We start from the raw sequence: 20210 nt of genomic DNA, 5'->3' as shown, positions 1-20210 counted from the left end.
TAGATCTCGCAATATCTTTTGGAGCTTGATTAAATAAATGCTTTGTTTATATCAAGGAAGAAACTTGCGAGATGTTTTACTGGTACAAAGACATCTTATATGTCAAAAAGATCAAGGCAAATTTGATTTCTCATGTCATGAGCCCTTTAATGTAATGTAAAATAAAGTAATGTAAAGATATCTAAAGGATCATGTGACACTGAAGGCTGTAATATATTACAACAGAAAATAGTTCTTTTAAATTGTAATAAATTTCAGAATATTAGTATTTTGATTGTATTTTTATGCAAAAAAAATACAGCCTTGGTGAGCATAAAACTTAATTATTCTAAACTTTTGACCAGTTGTGTATATTAACTCTGCATTCAGTATGAATACATTATTCTCTTGATTCACTCCACAATTATGTTGTTTGTTTAACAGCTGTTAAATTCAAAGAACATATAAAGAATATGCATGATTGGAAACACTCAAATGAAATCTTTTCTACAGCTCTAGTTGTTTTTATGCTTGAAGAGGACTGAGATTGCTATATGCTCCAATAGGATGTGACGCATCCTGATATGCAATGCTGATTTATAATGTGTCTCTTTTCTATTTCAGGACCCCCATTTATTGTCTCACCGCCAGAGAACATAACTGTAAACATATCCCAGGATGCATTCTTCACTTGTCAGGCTGAGGCATATCCTGGCAACCTAACGTACACCTGGTTCTGGGAGGAAGATAACGTCTTCTTCAAGAAGTAAAGTTATGATCGGGTTCATTACTGTACCATACCCCCACTGTCCTGTGTCCATGTGGAGTTTGTCACAGTCCATGTAGTTTCGTCATCATCATTGAGGCATCAGTGAGTTTGCCATTAGGGACTATGGGCATTGTGATACTGTTTTAGGCTTTGGTCAAACATTTTGTAAGCCCTTGTGTTGAGAAATGTTCGTAGAAAACAGAAATGTAATCATAGGTGTCATTTAGCTGTATTTAGAGGAACACACTGTTCAAAAGTTTGGGGTCAGTTTGGGGTCAGATAGACATTTTAAATTGACATTATTAATAAATACATTATTATAATACAAAAGATTTCTTTTTCAAATAAATGCTTTCTATTCATCAAAGAATCCTGAAAAAAAAAAAGTATCACGATTTCCATTAAAATGTTAAGCAGCACAACTGTTTTCAGCATTGATAATGACATTTTAAAATATATTAAAATAGAAAACAGTTATTTTAAATTATATTTATTATTATATATTATTATATATTAATATTTCACAATATTGCTGTTTTTAATGTATTTTTGATCAAATAAATGCAGCCTTAGTGAGGAAAAGAGATTCTTTCAAAAACATAAAACAAGTCTTACACACCCCAAACTTTTTAACAGTATTGTCTATCTATTGATAAACTACGGAAGAGGATTAGGGCCAAGCATAAAAAAAAATAAAACCATCTCGAGATTAAAGTTGTTAAATTTTGAGAAAAATCTCCTTAAATTTCGAGAAAAATCTCGTAAAATTTCGAGAAAAAAGTCAAGATAAAATGTTGAGAATAAAGTAATTAAATTACGAGAAAAAAGTCGTTAAATTACGAGAACAAATTCGTTAAATTATGAGAAAAATGTCGTTAAATTTCGAGAAAAAAGTCGAGATAAAATGTTGAGAATAATTCGTTAATTTACGAGAAAAAACTCATTAAATTTCGAGAAAAAAGTTGAGATAAAATGTTGAGAATAATTCGTTAATTTACGAGAAAAAACTCATTAAATTTCGAGAAAAAAGTTGAGATAAAATGTTGAGAATAAAGAAATTAAATTACGAGAAAAAAGTTGTAAAATTATGAGAACAAATTCGTTAAATTATGAGAAAAATGTTTCGAGAAATGTTTCGAGAATAAACTCATTAAATTATGAGAATAAAGTCATTAAATTACGAGAAAAAAGTTGTTAAATTATGAGAACAAATTCGTTAAATTATGAGAAAAATGTTTCGAGAAATGTTTCGAGAATGAACTCATTAAATTATGAGAAAAATGTTTCGAGAAATGTTTCGAGAATGAACTCATTAAATTATGAGAATAAAGTCATTAAATTACGAGAAAAAAGTTGTTAAATTATGAGAACAAATTCGTAATTTAACAAATTTGTTCTTGTAATTTAATGACTTTATTCTCTACATTTTATCTCAACTTTTTTTCTCGAAATTTAACAAAATTTTTCTCATAATTTAACAAATATTTTCTCATAATTTAACGACTTTTTTCTCGTAATTTAAGTTTTTTCTCGTAATTTAACAAGTTTATTCTCAACATTTTATCTCAACTTTTTTCTTGAAATTTAACAAATTGTTTCTCGTAATTTAATGAGTTTATTCTCAAAATTTTATCTCGACTTTTTTCTTGAAGTTTAACAAATTGTTTCTCGTAATTTAATAGGTTTATTCTCAACATTTTATCTCGACTTTTTTCTCTGACAGGTTTTTCTCGAAATTTAACAACTTTAATCTCAAGATGATTTTATTTTTTTATTATTGCTTGGCCCTAATCCTCTTCCGTAATAAACAGATTCATTTTTTAATTTACATTTATTTTTACAGAGTTGTCAATACAAAATATTTAAACTAGCAACATCTTATAGCTCTGAGCCCCCTACAATTGAAATCGCCCCTAAATGTTTTGCAAAAAAAAAAAAGTGAAATTTTACAAGGTATATTTGGTTTTGTGAAGATTTAGCATTCTAAGTTTAATATGACAATGAGTGCATCTCAATCAGCTTCCTAGGTCATGAATCCGTCTATCGTATACACTAATTCAGGCACTAGTAAGGACAGCAAGGACCCTGTCTCACTACACATTGGGACACTGATGACTCTATTTCTGTTGACATGGCAACGTCCTCATTGTACAACATCACCACTGGTATTCATGAACAACAGTAGAACTGATATATTTCTGACATTATTTTTTAATGTTTTTTAATGTACATTATGATAAATTACATATACATGCAACATTTCAGCCGTAAATAAATTATAATAGATAGATTATGTTCATTACTTCTCTAGCGATATATGTTAATATAATTCAATAATGGTTTGAATTTTTAAAAAAACATCTATCGTGTGTCATTATGTGTAGTGAGTTGGCTCACGTGATTTGTTTCACGCATCAGAACTTGCATTAAATAAACATAGTGAGCATTAATGTGCCCTGGTTTTCATTGTGGGACTTTTTAGAGAGCGAATGTTTCAGTGCACTGGAAGGATTTTTGCAAATGAGACAACCATTAAAATGTCTGACTCCCTGATCATTGCCCTGAAAACTGAACTAGGGATCTGAGTGAGAAGCAGCCATTATGCTAACATTATGTGTTTCCCACGTGTATTTACATGTGTGCATGTGTCCGTGTGTCATTATACTCATTTGGAGGTCTCACACTCCTCAGATTGTCTCATTCGTGTCTCTTTTGCCCTGTGTGTGCCTGTGAGAATTTTCTGAAGGACTTAAAGTAAGGTGCTGGACCAAATGTATAAAGAAATACATTAATATTAGCCAAATAACAATTTCATTCAGACTATAGGTTTTCTAGTAAATACTTTGAAGGCCATCAATACTAACTTAAATATAAACTTAGCTAAACATAGGAAGCTACTCCTCACACAAAAACCAATTGATTTCAGTTGAGTTTAGCATTAGCATTTTGCTAAGGTAAAAGCATGAATGACTAGTAAGCATAAAAAACATAGCACACAAAAATAGTACATAAAATAGTGTGTCTTCTGTGTTAACCTTGAATAGAAAAGTGAATGTAACTGTAGCCTCACATAGATCCTCTCAGGTTCTCATGGCACGCTGTTCTATAGTATCTAGTGACATGGCGCTTGTGTCTTCATACGCTCCACTAATGGTCCACTGTACACTCTATAGAAAAAGGATATTATTATTTTTTTTTTCTAATAGAGTCTCTGTGCAGCAGGACAGTTGGACGTACAGGCAAGAATAGAGGCCACCCTGGCATTTTGTCCACTGAAGCATTTTTTTTCCCCCTCTGATCTCTGCCCCGGACACTCCATCTGTTCTTGTTGAAAGAGTAGACTGTAATTCATGAGGCTTTGTGCTTTATTTTCTAGCTTTAATTAATTTATGTAGGCATTTACGTGGCTCAGTGGTTAGCACTGTCGCCTCATAGCAGGAAGGTCCCCGGTTTGAGTCCTGGCTGAGTCCTTTCAATGTGGAGTTTGCATGTTCTCCCTATGTTAGCGTGGATTTTCTCTGGGTACTCCGGTTTCCCCCACAGTCCAAAGACATGCAGGTTAGGTGAATTGGACAGTCAAAAATTGCCTGTGTATGTAAGAGCTCTGTGATGGACTGGCCATCTGTCCAGTGCTTTTCCCTGCCTCTGGGATAGGCTCCAGCCCTTTGGCTTAGAAGATTATATAAGGAATAGCGAGAGAGAGAGAGAGGCATATACTGTATATTTTTAGGGATAGTTTAAAAAAATGGTCATTATTAACTCGTTTTAATGTTGTTCCAGTATGTGGAACACAAAAAGAATGTACACTACCATTCAAAAGTTTGAGGTCGATTAGATTTTTATAAATGTTTTTGAAATAAGTCTCTTATGCTCACCAACAAAACATTTCTTATTATTAATAATGCTGAAAACAGTTGTGCTGCTTAATATTTTTCTAGAAACCATGATTTTTTTCCAGGATTCTTTGATGGAGAACAGCATTTATTTTAATCTTACTGACCCCAAACTTATGAACAGTAGTTTATGTAGTATAAATAATAATTTTTCTTTTTCTTTGTGGCAATAATTACTTGTAAGTAATGTAAATTGTGGGAATCATCATTATTGATACTACTTGTGCTAATTCAGCTCTGTCTCTTTTGATTCTTATTTGTCAATCTTTCTTTCTCTCTCTCCAGTGATCTAAAGCGCAGAGTGAGTATTCTGATCGACGGTTCCCTCATCATCTCCCAGGTGAAACCTGAGGATGCTGGTAGATACACCTGCAGCCCGAGTAACAGCCTTGGCCGCCCACCTTCTGCATCAGCATACCTGACAGTGCATTGTGAGTCATTCCGCAGAGTTATCTGCTGATACACCACTAGATCTTACCGACATTAGATTTTTGTCTTTCATCTGAAAACATTTATCCTTTGCTGGTGTCCCTAAAAAACTATATATTGTGGAGTGTAGGCGAAAAACCACCCGAATAGAATTGATTTAGTATTTTTTACTTCCTGTCAATATATCCTGCTGATCAGTGTTGGGGGTAATGCATTACAAGTAACTTGAGGTATGTAATCAGATTACTTTTTTCAAGTAACTAGTAAAGTAATGCATCACTTTTTCAATTTACAACAAAATATCATCTCCTTAACGAAATAATCTCACAATGTAGTGTTATGATAAAAAGCTTGGGACTGTTAAAAAGCCTGACATGGCTGACTTGTTTTGATTTTAACGTTGTTAGCATTTTGTCCACCAAATCAAATGTACTTTTTATTCTAAAAACAACTTGTATAATGCTACTAACATTAGCTACTATTTTGCCAACGAATACAACTTTAGTTGAGCCCTACTATACTATATAACGTAATTAAACAGTTTGCTCTTACCCACACAAGATGTTCTGTGCAATTTCGTAATGACAGGGTTTGAAATGAACACCTGTAAAATATGGGTAAAATCAGCTGTGGAGGGTAAAGATGTCAAATCACTAAGCAATTTGGCAGGTTATGTTTCACAAATTATGTTCACTCAATTTGCTGGTGAAGTTTATGTAATCTGCGCAGATTTAGCGCATATACTCAACTCAGTCGATATTATGAATATTAAATATAGCCGAATTGAGCACCTGCGCATTTCTGGCTTGAACAACACAACTGTCACTTAGCAACCAATAAAGGTGCACTGGTTTGTTTGCTTTGAAGGGAATAGTGCAGATCCAAGAAACATCATAATGTGAGGTAAATAACCCCAATGTAAAATGGAAAGAACCACCTCGCAACAATGAACAGACCCTAGCCAGATACTGTATAAACACTGATTTTGCAGCAGCGATGAAAATGAGTAAATAACCTTTGAAACTAATGTTATGCATCAAATAAAGATTGTATTACATTGTTATATCAGTAGGTGGCGACCAGTGACTTTTAAAATGTACTTGTACAATTTTTACTTGAACTAATACTAAAATGTAAGTCTTTATGCACATTAACAAGGCTTTGGGACAATCATGATGCATTTTATTCCAGGATTCTGAAATGTTTACTTATTTTAAAGACATGGCGTTTCACAAGCCACTTTACGTATACCTCTCTAGAGCCCACACCACCCAACATCATCCCCCATATGGGATGTCACGCATCTTTCTCACCTTTTTCACCCCTGATGTGTTTGCATCCTTGAAGTAACACAGTTAGTTACTTTTTTTGGGAATAACATAATATTGTCACGCATTACTTTTAAAAGTAACTTTCCCCAGCACTGCTGCTGATCATACAGTGGGGTCCAAAAATCTGAGGGCAAAAGTCAAGTCAAGTCAAGTCAAATTTATTTATATAGCGCTTTTACAATTGGTAATTGTTTCAAAGCAGCTTTACATATTAGAAGCACAGAAAAAAAGGGAAGTGGTTAAAACTGTACAAACAAGCGTGGTAATATGTAACATATACAAGATGGTGCTACATTAAGCCAATGTCGGCTGACTTCCAGGGGTGGAAAAAACCCCCTAGGAGAAAAACCCAGCGTGCTAGCACTGGGAAAAAAGTCCTAGGAGGGAAAAAACCCCTTGGAAGATATATATATGTAAATGTATATGGAGATCAAAATCTCAATTGTACATTTTTATTATAGAGATTAAAAATCGATTATATATAAATATATGCAAGCGGATACGGGGATCCTGGGCTACGTTGTAGTCAGGTCCAGACGCAGGTTCTCCATCTGACCTGGATACGGCCTGGATCCAGCACCCGGCAAACCTCAGGATAAGCAGAGAGACAGATATTAGCGTAGATGCCATTCTTGTTCTGATGTACAGGTATATCTAGTGTTATAGGAAATGTTCTCGGTTCCGGCCGACCTAATTATTGCATCGTAACAATCCTTTAACGGATTTGAAAAATGTTAATGTATTGATGATGTGTTATGTGTATGCAAGAGCAAAGAGATGTGTTTTTAGTCTAGATTTAAACTGACAGAGTGTGTCTGCTTCCCGAACAATGCTAGGAAGATTGTTCCAGAGTTTAGGTGCTAAATAGGAAAATGATCTGCCGCCTTCAGTTGATTTTGATATTCTGGGTATTATCAACTGGCCTAAATTCTGAGATCGCAATAAACGTGAAGGACTATAATGCATTAAGAGCTCACTTAGGTACTGGGGAGCTAAACCATTTAGAGCTTTATAAGTAAGTAGCAAGATTTTAAAATCTATACGATGTTTAATAGGGAGCCAATGTAATGTTGACAGAACTGGGCTAATATGGTCATACTTTCTGGTTCTAGTAAGAACTCTAGCTGCCGCATTTTGAACCAACTGTAGTTTGTTTAAAAGCCGAGCAGAACAACCACCCAGTAGAGCGTTACAATAATCTAGTCTTGAGGTCATGAATGCATGAACCAACTGTTCCGCATTTGTCATTGAGAGCATATGTCGTAATTTAGATATATTTTTTAGATGGAAGAAGGCGGTTTTACAGATACTAGAAACATGACTTTCAAATGAAAGATTGGTATCAAAGAGCACACCCAGGTTCCTAACTGAGGACGAAGGTTTAATGGAGCACCCGTCAAGTGTTAGAGAGTATTCAAGGTATTCAAAAGTGAAAGTGGTGCTGTTTTGTTGAACATGATGATCAGCTTGATTTGGTAATGATCCTTGTTCTTCTAAAACCAAGAACATCTGACATTTATATATACCACGTTAAAGGGTTAGTTCACCCAAAAATGAAAATTCTGTCATTAATTACTCACCCTCATGCCGTTCCACACCTGTAAAACCTTCGTTCATCTTCGGAACACAAATTAAGATATTTTTGTTGAAATCCGATGGCTCAGTGAGGCCTCCATAGCCAACAATGTCATTTCCTCTCTCAAGATCCATAAAGGTAGTAAAAACATATTTAAATCAGTTCATGTGAGTACAGTGGTTTAATATTAATGTTATAAAGCGACGAGAATATTTTTGGAGCGCCAAAAATAACAAAATAACGACTTATTTAGTGATGGCCGATTTCAAAACACTGCTTCATGAAGCATCGGAGCATAAATGAATCAGTGTGTCGAATCATGATTCAGATCGCGTGTCAAACTGCCAACGGCTGAAATCACGTGACTTTGGCGCTCCGAACAGCAGATTTGATACACTGATTCACTGTGCTCCAATGCTTCCTGAAGCATTGTTTTGAAATCGGTCATCACTAAATAAGTCGTTATTTAGTTTTTTTTGGCGCTCCAAAAATATTCTCGTCACTTTATATATTGAACCACTGTACTCATGAACTGATTTAAATATGTTTTTAGTACCTTTATGGATCTTGAGAGAGGAAATGACATTGTTTCCTATGGAGGCCTCACTGAGCCATCGGATTTTAACTAAAATATCTTAATTTGTGTTCCGAAGATTAACGAAGGTCTTACGGGTGTGGACCGGCATGAGGGTGAGTAATAAATGACAGAAATTTCATTTTTAAGTGATTTTGTAAACTTACACTGAATGAAAATGTCCTATTAAACATGATACGATAACAACCTTTCACTATAGCAAATTCATTTTAGATAAAGCAATAATTCCCAGTTGTCTACTCTGTATTATGTAATGTCATACATGATGTAATAGAGGAGGAATTCTCCTTCATCCTAAATCTGTGACATTCGCTTCACTCGATTGAGCATGAAAATTAAGTAACAACCATCACTAGCAGATTATGCCTTTTCATCATGGGCCAGATCATTTTTACGTTTTCACATCAGGATCATGTATTCAGGATGACAGAGATATATAACAGATTTTTCTCACATGGTGATCTTTTGTAATGGATGAAAGGGTTACTTTAGTCTCCCGGCATATTCCACCTCAATACATGGGCACAAGGGCGCATTAGCTTCAAGCGCTGCCGCTTTCTATTTGCAGCCGAGAGATTGGAATGGCCTTCTGTCCCCGGAGTCTGGAGCAGAATTGAAACAGTGACCTTGAGTCAGTAAGCTAGCAGATCACTCAGTCACGGCTCACGTCCTCCACGCCGATAGACTGATGCAAAGAACCCATGTGTAGAGGCTTTTCTAGACATTGTTGAAAAAAAACCCAAACATGTTGCATTTGAGGTAAATAGTGATGGGAATGAGCACTGCAAAACTGGCTGTGGTATCCAAGGCAACAGACATTTCAAATTCCCTCGCTCGGAGGAAGCAGATCAGCCTGTGACAGACCGGCTTCGCTCAGTTGAAGTGGCGGAAAGGGATTACATCATAGCAGAATTCCCAGCGAGGGACAGACTGCAGGAATTTTCACCTGTTTTCTGAAACCGTCTCATCCACCGGCACATACTCTGGCCGCCCATGTGTGTAGCGAGCAGAGGCGCAGAGAAAGTGAATTTGACAGTAAGTGAGAAAAAGGGAGGGGGAATGTAAAGAGATGACATCATCCTGTGTGGAAACCCTCTTCTCTGCAGTTACGTCACCTGTAGACACTCTGGCAGGCCGTTAGCGTGGGCGCTGGCGGCCCCGATAGACAGCTGACGGCATTGCAGGTCTGCTCCTATTTCTTTCCCTCCTCCTTCTCCTTTTCCTTTCTTATCCTCAGCAATCCTGTCCTTACGACTCCCTTTTCTTCTGTTCTTTTCTCACATTTCTTTCTGGTCCACTCCTCCCATCATTCTGTCCCACAGCTCCACTTGAGCTAAAAATAGACCTGGGTACTTTGCTAAGCATTAAAGATGGAGCAGTGGATTTCTTCAAAGTGTTCGCTTCGGAGTGCCGCTCCCTTTTGCTCTCCAACATGCTGCGGTTGGCTGGTGTCTTCACTAATGAGAGACAGTGATTTATGAGTCGCACACGACTGAATCTCTTTTACAGCATTATTGATAGTCTTCGCTTTAGATGTGGTTTATACGATATAAAGAAGGAAAAAGTTATGAGAAATCATCCTCTTGTTCATTTTTTTGGGGCTTTGCGGCACAAAGGAACTGGTGAGAACCTTGTATTAATAGTGGCTTTTTTTTTTTTGATGGCAGCAAATACAGTATGTACAGTACAGTAGAGTAGTACCTTCATTGCCTATGATATCTTACAATTCTGCTTATGCAGTTGATTGAAAGAATAATATAGTGTTTAATGGAGTGTTTATTTATGCATACTAACATTCAAAATATCCGAGATGTTACATTTTTCATGTTTTTTATCTCTTATGCTCACCAAGGTTGCATTTATTTGATAAAAATACAGTTATATGTACTCAAAATAAATGTGTTCTCTTTAAATATATGTCACCCATGTTGGCAAAATGAGTCAGAATGTGCACAAGCTAATTATGAGCTACACGCAAAACAAGTCAAAAATGTCGATTTTGGTCGAATTTGAGGTTTTCACAAAAATTAGTTCATTAAAGGATTAGTTCACTTTCAAATTAAAATTTCCTGATAATTTACTCACCGACATGTCATCCAAGATGTCCATGTCCTTCTCTCTTCAGTCAAAAAGAAATTAAGGTTTTTGATGAAAACATTCCAGGATTTTCCTCCATATAGTGGACATCAGTGGCCTCCAAACGGTTGAAGGTCAGAATTACAGTTTCAGTGCAGCTTCAAAGCATTCTACACAATCCCAAACTAGGAATAAGGGTCTTATCTAGAGAAACCATTGCTCATTTTCTAAAAAAAATTAAAAATGATATGCGTTTTAACCATAAATGCTTATCTTGAACTAGCTCTCTTCTTCTTCTTCTTCTTCTTCTTCTTCTTCTTCCATATTAGAATTCCAGCAGTGTAGACACTTCTAAGTGTATTACTGCCCTCCACAGGTCAAAGTTTGAACTAATTGTTATATACTTGCACTAGCATATTGTATATGACAATTTAGTTCAAACTTTGACCTGTGGAGGGCAGTAATACGCTTAGCAGTGTCTACACTGCTGGAATTCTAATAGAGAAGAAGAAGAGAGCTAGAATGGTTAAAATGTATAACATTTTAATTTTTTTTAGAAAATGAGTGATGGTTCCTCTAGATAAGACCCATTTTTCTCATCTGGGGTCGCATAGAATGCTTTGAAGCTGCGGAGGAAGTAGCTGGTCCAAATAAACTGGGTATTGACCCATCCTTCAGTAACAACCGGCTTGTGAATCCCTTATTGAATGCATTTATGTTGAAGAAGCAGTCGTCAGTAAAATGACGGGAGCACAGCACAAGGTTTGGGCTATACTGCTGTGGTAACGTAGTAAATATGAACTTTAAGCACTGATTCTTCATGTATTGGCAGTGTTGGAGGGGTGTCAAGTTTTCCCTGGTGTCTGCACGTGCAGTAAATGAGCGGGCAATATGCTAATGTTTCGTCTTGACATCACAACGAAATGGCTTGGGATTCATTTTACAAACGACTCGTTTAATTGACTCCGAGTCGACTCTTACTTTTAAGAGACAGTAACTTTATATACAGTGCATTTTCAGATATAAAACTTTGCAGGATGTTTTCATTCACTTAGAGCTATGTTACACACTACATGACAGGTAATTTTCAAAAACCATAATTAGGGGCACTTTAACTCGATTTTTCTCAAAATTGACTTTCCTGACTCTGTTGACTTCAATCAGGTGTAGCTCATCGGATTCCAACAAATCATACATCATTTTGAAGGATTTTTAATAGCGATCGTGAAAATAGCAATAACTCTTTTTCGATTTGTTCATCGTGATTCATTTTGCCAGCATGAGTGACATATCTTAAAATGTAATTTATTCCCATGATGGCAAAGCTGAATTTTCAGCAGTCATTACTCCAGTCATCAGTGTCACTGTTTAGTCAACTAGAAAAGCAAGCCATATCTAGTGACTAGAATTTCATAGGCATTTGGGGTCTTTTTTTATTTTTTGCTCTCTCAACGAAAAAACAGCACACAACACCCTAGCCATGTCTTTTCAACTGTCTATGTTTTGGAGAGTTTTACATGAGAAAACACCCCTCATATTTCCTTCAAAAAACGATTCTTTTTTGTTTGAATTTCAGTTATCTTTTCACAAGGCATTTACTGTGCTTTACTCTGATTAGCTGAGTAATAATCTCAGTCTGAGCTAGTTCAGATCTTTTCATCTCATCTCACACTCTTTATTAGCGTATTTCTCCGTCAATAGTTGACTCACTCAGAGGATTTGTGCTAAATGTTCCAGACTAATGACTCAGAGAGTCATCCAGTACAAACTCCTTTTATCTGTCAGACAGTTTAACAAAGCACAAAACCCTGGATGTCTAATTTTATAACAGCTCAGCATTTATGCTGTATTTTATGTTTCTACTTTCATTGTGTCCTGTAGACCCTGCCCGTGTGATAAACATGCCGCCCGTTATTTACGTGGCCATCGGACTGCCGGGGTACATCCGCTGCCCGGTGGATGCCAACCCGCCTGTCACTTCAGTGAAGTGGAAAAAAGATGGCCTGCCTCTGCGGATAGAGAAGGTGAGTCCAGCTGGACAATGATCTCAATGTTTTCACAGATGCTGTCACATGGGCTTCAGTGATTTCTCGCAGCTGTGTGAGATGGGTTTCATTCACAAGTTACATTGATCTCATAGTCTCACACAGACAAAGATCACTGGCTCTTCTTCAGTAAAGCCAATTGGGGAATAACTGACCTTAATGAAGGAACAGGATATCTTACTAACAGGAACACTTACATTCTCAAAGCCTGTTCCTCCTCAGTGCAATTGGCTTTAAAGGATAGTGTCCATGCAGATGAAAATGCGTTGGCTTATCATGTTTCATCCCAAGAGCACTGCGAGCATATCCACTTCATACATTTCAATGAATGCAATATTTGTACAGCTTGTCAGGAACGTAGCAACCATTATAACAAGATGGTTTTAGTACATTTAAAAGCTTGTTCCCCCATTTTTGGTGGCATTTCAGATGCAGAATGAAGAAAAAGCTGTACCCGGCCATGTAAAATGATGACCATTTTACTAAACAGTCTAATGGTTGGTTATGGTTAACACCCACTAATACCTGTCTTTCAGCAAGGACTATGCGATTATTACATCACCTAATTAATATTCATGATCCAAGCTGATAAGGTTAATTATTTGTCCCTTCCGTTTTTTAGTACATTCATACATAAGTGATATTATTCAGTGTCCACTGCACTCAAATTGACTGTAGATGATTTGACAGAGTGCCATGATTTTTCATACTGTGATTATACTAAGTGTGGTTATTGAATTTTCAATTTTTACAATTTTTGCAATTATGCATGCACTTGATGTTTTTTTTCCCAAATGAATTTACATTATATTCAAAATACACTACAGTTCAAAAGTTTGGGGTCAATAAGTTATTCATTTATTTATTTATTTTGAAGTAGGTAATGCTTTAATTCAGCAAGGACACATTAAAGGTACAATTTGTGATATTTTTTTCCGCTAGAGGTCGCTAGAAGCCTATTCAAAACAAAGGCGTAGTTTGATGACGCCAAGTTTTAGAGCGGAAACTTGGGACATGTGGTCTCCATCTCAACGGACGGTGCAAAAGAATAGGGATTGGAGTCTGGAAGAACTCATGTTCGTGGATGCGATTATTAACGTTACTGTAGTATGAAGCAGAGCAGGACCGAGTGTTGCGGGAGCTGAACGAGGAGCTGGAGCGATTGATCAACACACGCCTCACGAGCAGCGGGACTTTTATTATGACACAGTCGCCGGCGCCGCTTCCGCTTTTCCGGTCATGAGTTTACGGGAGCTGTCCTTGTCGACAGAACCAGCGGCAGATGGTAAACAGTAATTATGTTCCATAAATAAGTAACACAATCCACCATAAAACGTGCAAGAAGTAAATAAGGAACTGCTTGAAGCAAGCTAGTGGTTTGCTGGACGCTAGACACTACTTCCGCATTTGTCCACGGCACTATTGTCATGTGGTTTCTACGTCAGTAAAGGCGGTAACAAAGGTAACTGACGTCATTGACAGGCGACTGCACTGCCCCGTGTCACTGTTTAGAATGGGAATTTTCTCATGATTTACAAGTAGTTGAAAACATTAGAGACATTGTTTGTAATCAGCTGGACAAAATATATAACACTAGCCTAGTGGTTTTTGGATATTTTACTGCAAAAATTTTACATATTGTACCTTTAAAGCTGCAGTCTGTAAGTTTTGCCTCTGTCGCCATCTCTGTTTGAAAGCTGCAATTGCAGTTATTTGCGGAATTATCATCTTTATGTGGGTTTTGCATCGGCACGGCTCCTCAGTGCAGATGAATCTAATGTTTGCTGTCAGTCACCACATCAGTGTGGATACTGTACTTCGGAATCACAGACTGTAGTCTTGAAGTATGACAAAAGTAAGAATTTTCACTGGAAAATGTCATCTGAACAAGTAAGTAACAACTTTTGCCACTTTTGTTCTGACCAACTAAGGAAAAAAAAACCCATTACAATAAATCACGCTGCTAATGGTGATTAAATCTAACGATCGCTTAGCTCGGATCATGTCAAACCGTGTAAATTATTATTATTGTTATACTTTGTTCTCAAATTGTTAGTTAACAACAGCAGCATAGCGTGACTGTGTATTTAGTGTGTAACCTGTAGATTTAAATCTAATCTCTAATATTAATTACATATAATCTGGCATCCAAATGATTAGTTAAATTACTGCAGGTGCTGTGAGAAAAGGCTATAAATGATCCGCCTCACATGATATAGCCTACTAGCTGGGACTCGTTCTTTATGTAAACAGACATGACTCAAAGACGAACGGCTGCATGCTCAAATTTCCTGCAAAAATCCACCAGTACCACCCCAAAGTACCAATTTTACAACATTATTACAAGCTTACCTTTGCGAATCGGGCTAAGGTAAGGAGATAGTTTTGAACACTGGCTGGTTATGTACTTGCTCAAAAATTTTTAACCAAAAAAGGTTACGGACAGCAGCTTTAAATTGATCAAAAGTGATTCGTAAAGAGATTCATGTTAAGATTTCTATTTTAAATAACTGCTGATCTTTTGAACTGTATATGTATCAAAGAATCCTCAAAAAGATTAATAAAAAATATTAAGCAGCAAAACTGCGTTGATAATAATTAGAATTTATTTTTCCTAATCAGCACATTAGAATGATTTCTGAAGGATCACTTGACACTGAAGACTGGAGTAATGACTGCTGAAAATCCAGCTTTACCAAGAATAAATTACATTTTAAAATGTAAAAATGCCTTTGTGGTCGCATCGCGGTGCCCTCACGTTCCCATTTCTCCCCCCCCTGGAACACGATTGCGCTCCTGCCCTCACGGAGGTCTGTGCACGCCACTGCCTGGGAGTCAAAACCTTAGTGTTGCGAGCATCATGCTGTACTGTTTGAGCTTCAGAAAACGATTTGCTCTGATTATGTATTCTGGGTGTGATGGGACATTTCTCTCTGTTGCAGTACCCTGGCTGGAGCCAAATGGAAGATGGGAGCATTCGAGTGTCTGAGGTGACAGAGGACTCTCTCGGCACCTACACCTGCGTGCCTTACAATAGCCTTGGTACAATGGGACAGTCCCCTCCCGCCCCCCTGGTGCTAAAGGTAAAGAATAACAGTTGTAGTTTTTATTCAAGCTTATTATATAATCCATTTGCATCAATATAACGTGACGTTTGGCGATGGATAGGACCCACCCAAATTTCTGGTGGTTCCTGGAGGGGAGTACAGGCAGGAGGCTGGTCGAGAGCTGGTCATCCCCTGTGAGGCAGAAGGAGACCCATACCCCAACATTACATGGAGAAAGGTAAGCCGCATCCTTATGGATCCTGTATCATTGTCAACCCAACTGAAACGCTTGCTAGAACTGTTTTCTTATATTGGAGAAGGTAGGGAAGCCCAGCAGAAGCAAGCACAACGTCCTACCAAGAGGCAGCTTACAGTTCAAATCTCTCAGCAAGGAGGACCACGGGGAGTGGGAGTGTGTCGCCTCCAATGTCGCCACGAGCATCACTGCCAGCACGCACCTCCTAGTAATCGGTAGGAGGGGTTAAGACAAATGGGGCAACCCAATTATGCACAAACATTACTTGTGATAAAATGATTCTTCCATACAGCAAAGTTTTTTGATCATATTACATCATACAGACGCAACTCTGGTAGGTACATAATGTATAATACATAATATATATATATATATATATATATATATATATATATATATATATATATATATTATGTATAATATAATATATATATATATATATATATATATATATATATATATATATATATATATATATATATACAGCTATGGAAAAAATTAAGAGACCACTTAAACTTGGAACTTGGAGTGGTCTCTTAATTATATATATATATATATATATATATATATATACACACACACACACACACACACACACACACACACACACACACACTCTCATATATATTGCTGAACGACAGTGGTTTTGACTCTCACCATGTCCTAACTACATGTGACGCAATGCCGCGACATGAGCTAAAAGGTATCTTTTCCATGTTAATCAGAGTTTTTGTCCTAACAGGCCTGACGGCGACACGCGATGATTCTATTTTAGAAACGGGTTCTATTTTTCTGTGACGTCGCGGCACAAATACAAAGTATAGCAATAATAATTGCAGGTACTCTTTATGTGCTTTATTTAATGTTAAAATGTGTCTTGCATATCACTTTGAGTCTTTTATAAGTCGTACTGAAAGCAACAAAACGTCTCAGGTTATGACTATAACCATAGTTCCCTGAGAGAGGGAACGAGACACTGCGTCCCGAAGGGGGCGCTATGGGAACGCCCTCAGCGTGAATGCGTCTGATGCACGTGTGTCAACTAGTCCAATGGCGAGAGTGAACGTCACCGGCGGGTGACGTCACGACCAGGAAAGTATAAATACAGCTTAAACTGCCGAAGCAAATCGATCACAGGGATGCAGGGAGTATGGCAACGCGACGCAGTGTCTCGTTCCCTCTCTCAGGGAACTATGGTTATAGTCATAACCTGAGACGTTCCCTTTCGAGGGAACTCGCACTGCGTCCCGAAGGGGGCGCTATGGGAACGATATCCCAAAACGCCATAATTCCAAAATGCCTGTCTGTGTGAAACTGTGGCACACTAAGACAAGAGCACTGAAGAGCCTGGAGCTGCATCCAGGTCGAGATACATCATCTCACAACGTGAGTGGCGAGGATCAGCCCGCCACATCACAGACTTCCTTGAGGAAAACCCCCAACATCAAGGCCTTGGAGGCCGCCATACTCCTAGTAGAGCGAGCTCTGGCAGACAGTGAATACTGCTGGCCGGAGACCTCATACGCAAGTGATATAGTCTCAACTATCCACTTGCTAACCAATTGTATGGACGCAGGGAGACCCCTAATTGCGCGGTCCAAACAAACAGTTGATCTGAGATCCTCCACAGGGCAGCTCTGTGGATATCAGGTGTCCAGTGCTCACACTGGACACACAAGAATCCACTTTTCCTGGTCTGGATCTAAGAACAGAGGACAGAAAGCTTGCAGCACTATAGGCCATGTCATATTGGTCAGAACCATAGGTATATAACCCGGTAGGGTAAAGGAACACTTTGACCACCCCTGGTGCACACTCAAGGCACGTAGGGGATACAGATATGGCCTGAAGGTCTCCTACTCTTTTAGGGAAGAAATGGCAAGGAGGAAAACAGTATAAACAGAATCAAGCGGCTCAAATGGAGCTGCAGATAAGCCTTCCAACATAAAGGCCAACTCCCAAGCAGGAACCCTAGTGCATGTTGCAGGCCTCAGCCTCAGAGTGCCACGAAGGAAACGATACCTCAAAGGGTTATTCCCCACAATTGTACCAACGAGGTACAATCCAATACGAGGATAGTTTCCTTGTGGTTGGAGTTCTGGAGTAAAGTATGGTCACCACAACCTCGGTTGAGAGACCAGATACTATGAGTTGGGCCCCCTCAGGGGCCAAACCCACAGGTTGAATACTTCTGGGCGGGGTGAAAAATCAGGCCCGTCGCATGAGATAGGTCTCTCCTGATCGGAATCTCCGAGGGAGAGCCGTCAAGGAGAGACACAAGGTCCAAGAACCATATCCGACTTGGCCAGTAAGGCGCTACTAGCAGTAGACTTATCCCTTCCCGGCGAATTTTGTCCAGAACTCCTGGGAGCAGAACAATTGGGGGGAAAAAACGTACAGACGTAGCCTCGGCCATGTCTGTACCATGGCATCCAGTCCAAGAGGAACTGGATGTGTAAGGGATAACCACAGTGGACAGTGTGTCGTATCCTGAGACGCGAAAGATCCACCTTCACGTAGCTATAAATCTCCCAAATGAGCTTCACCACTTTGGGGTGAAGTCTCCATACCCCTGGCCTCAGCCCCTGTCTCGACAGGATGTCTGCTCCTATACTGTAGGTCCCTGAAATAAGATTGCTCTCGAGGAGAGCATCTTCCCCAGGGACCACAGGAGGATCTGGTGCGCCAGATAGTGGGCGCAAACGCAAACCCCCCTGTTGAATTATATAAGAGACCATCGATGAATTGTCTGTTTTCCCAGACAGCTCGATGACCTCTCAGGTCTGGAAGGAAGAACTTCAACGCATTGAAGCCCGCCATCATCTCCAGGCAATTAGTGCCACGAAAGATGATGACTCCTCAACAGCCCTTGAGCTGAGCGGCCTTCCATTACCACTCCCCAGCCTGTGAGAGAAACATCTACCATGAGAGTGACTCAATGATATTAAGCTCCTAACACAGGTCCCTGGGACAGGAACCAACTTTTCCTCCATATAACCAAGGCGCGGAGACACCGCTGCGTGATCTTGATCATAGGAAGTGGAATCCCCCTCAGGGAAAACCCTTGGTCCTGAACCACCACTGTAAGGGTCTCATGAACAGCAGGCCAAAAGGTATCACCGTTGGTCATCAGTTTTACAGTGAGTGACTGGCCTAGTTATATCTCCTGTGTGACTGAAAAGATTGCAGCAATACAAGTGGGCGACAGAACGGCCCGCAGCGTCACTGAATCCATACCATGCCCAGGAAGGTGGTTCTCTGTAATGGAGAAAGCACACTCTTCTTGGCGTTCAGCCACAACCCCAATTTTTTATGAGCAAGAACAACATCTCAATGTTGAACTGACCATCTGTTCCGACTGCGCTAATATTAGCCAGTCATCTTATCAGTTCATAATGCGTGTGCCCTGCAGCCTGAGCAAGGCCAGAGCTGCATCTACGCATTCCATGAACGTGTGGGGTGATGGATCTAGACCAAATGGAAGAACCTAATATAGGTATACTTTGCCCCTGAAAGCAAACCCGAGGAACTTCCTATGCTGTAGAAGGATGGAGACATGGAAGTATGCACCCTTTAGAACTATCATGACAAACCAGTCCTCAGATCTGGTTTAGAGTCAACATTTTGAACCTAAGTCTCCTGACTGACTGATTCAAATGATTAAGATCTAATATAGGATGCAACTCTCCATCCTTCTTTGGAACAAAACAGTAGCGGCCCTAAAAACCCTAACTCTCTGCTGGGAGGAGGAACCCATTTTGTAGCTCCTTTCGCAAAAGAGTTTACTTTTTGCTCCATTACCAGAGCCCGCCCATTGAGATACATCTTTGGCAGAAGCCTCAACTCTGCCAGAAAAACCACAAAAGGGAACCAGCCTCTCAAGACTGGTCTCTGGTATACCTAGAGCAGCCACTTTGGTGACCTGAAATACACTGGCAGGAAATAACCCATATGACTGCTTTTCGACCCTCCTCAGAGGGTGCGAACCTGATGCAGCGTCGAGTGAGCGCTGAATCAAAGCTTGCTGGAAACCGCTGCACCCCAGAGCACTAAGAGTGATGGGGTTGGCAGATCGGTCCCCTGAGGGCAACGAAGTGGCACGGGCACCGTATACTGAGGTGTACACCGCTCCACCCCGCAGGGGGCTGCCCCAAGAAGCCTAACACCACAGGCGTCAGGATCTACATGAAAGGCTGAACTAATACATGAATCTA

At 39.0% G+C, this 20210-nt stretch overlaps 1 protein-coding gene across 2 annotated transcripts in view; it reads left to right on the top strand.

Moving 5' to 3' along the window:
• The window catches only part of igsf9bb (immunoglobulin superfamily, member 9Bb), a 145117-nt gene that overhangs the window by 78443 nt on the left and 46464 nt on the right, over positions 1 to 20210 (top strand). For both annotated transcript variants that reach the window (XM_067376561.1, XM_067376560.1), the window contains exons 6-11: positions 604 to 745; positions 4927 to 5072; positions 12530 to 12672; positions 15636 to 15776; positions 15862 to 15978; positions 16061 to 16211. In XM_067376561.1, coding sequence (XP_067232662.1) covers positions 604 to 745; positions 4927 to 5072; positions 12530 to 12672; positions 15636 to 15776; positions 15862 to 15978; positions 16061 to 16211 — 840 coding nt within the window. The remainder of the gene's footprint in view (positions 1 to 603; positions 746 to 4926; positions 5073 to 12529; positions 12673 to 15635; positions 15777 to 15861; positions 15979 to 16060; positions 16212 to 20210) is intronic.

This window comes from Chanodichthys erythropterus, chromosome 22 (genome assembly GCF_024489055.1).
Source record: "Chanodichthys erythropterus isolate Z2021 chromosome 22, ASM2448905v1, whole genome shotgun sequence".
Taxonomy (NCBI): Eukaryota; Metazoa; Chordata; class Actinopteri; order Cypriniformes; family Xenocyprididae; genus Chanodichthys; species Chanodichthys erythropterus.
Note: the sequence above shows the minus strand (reverse complement) of the source record. Positions and strands in the feature narration are given on the sequence as shown.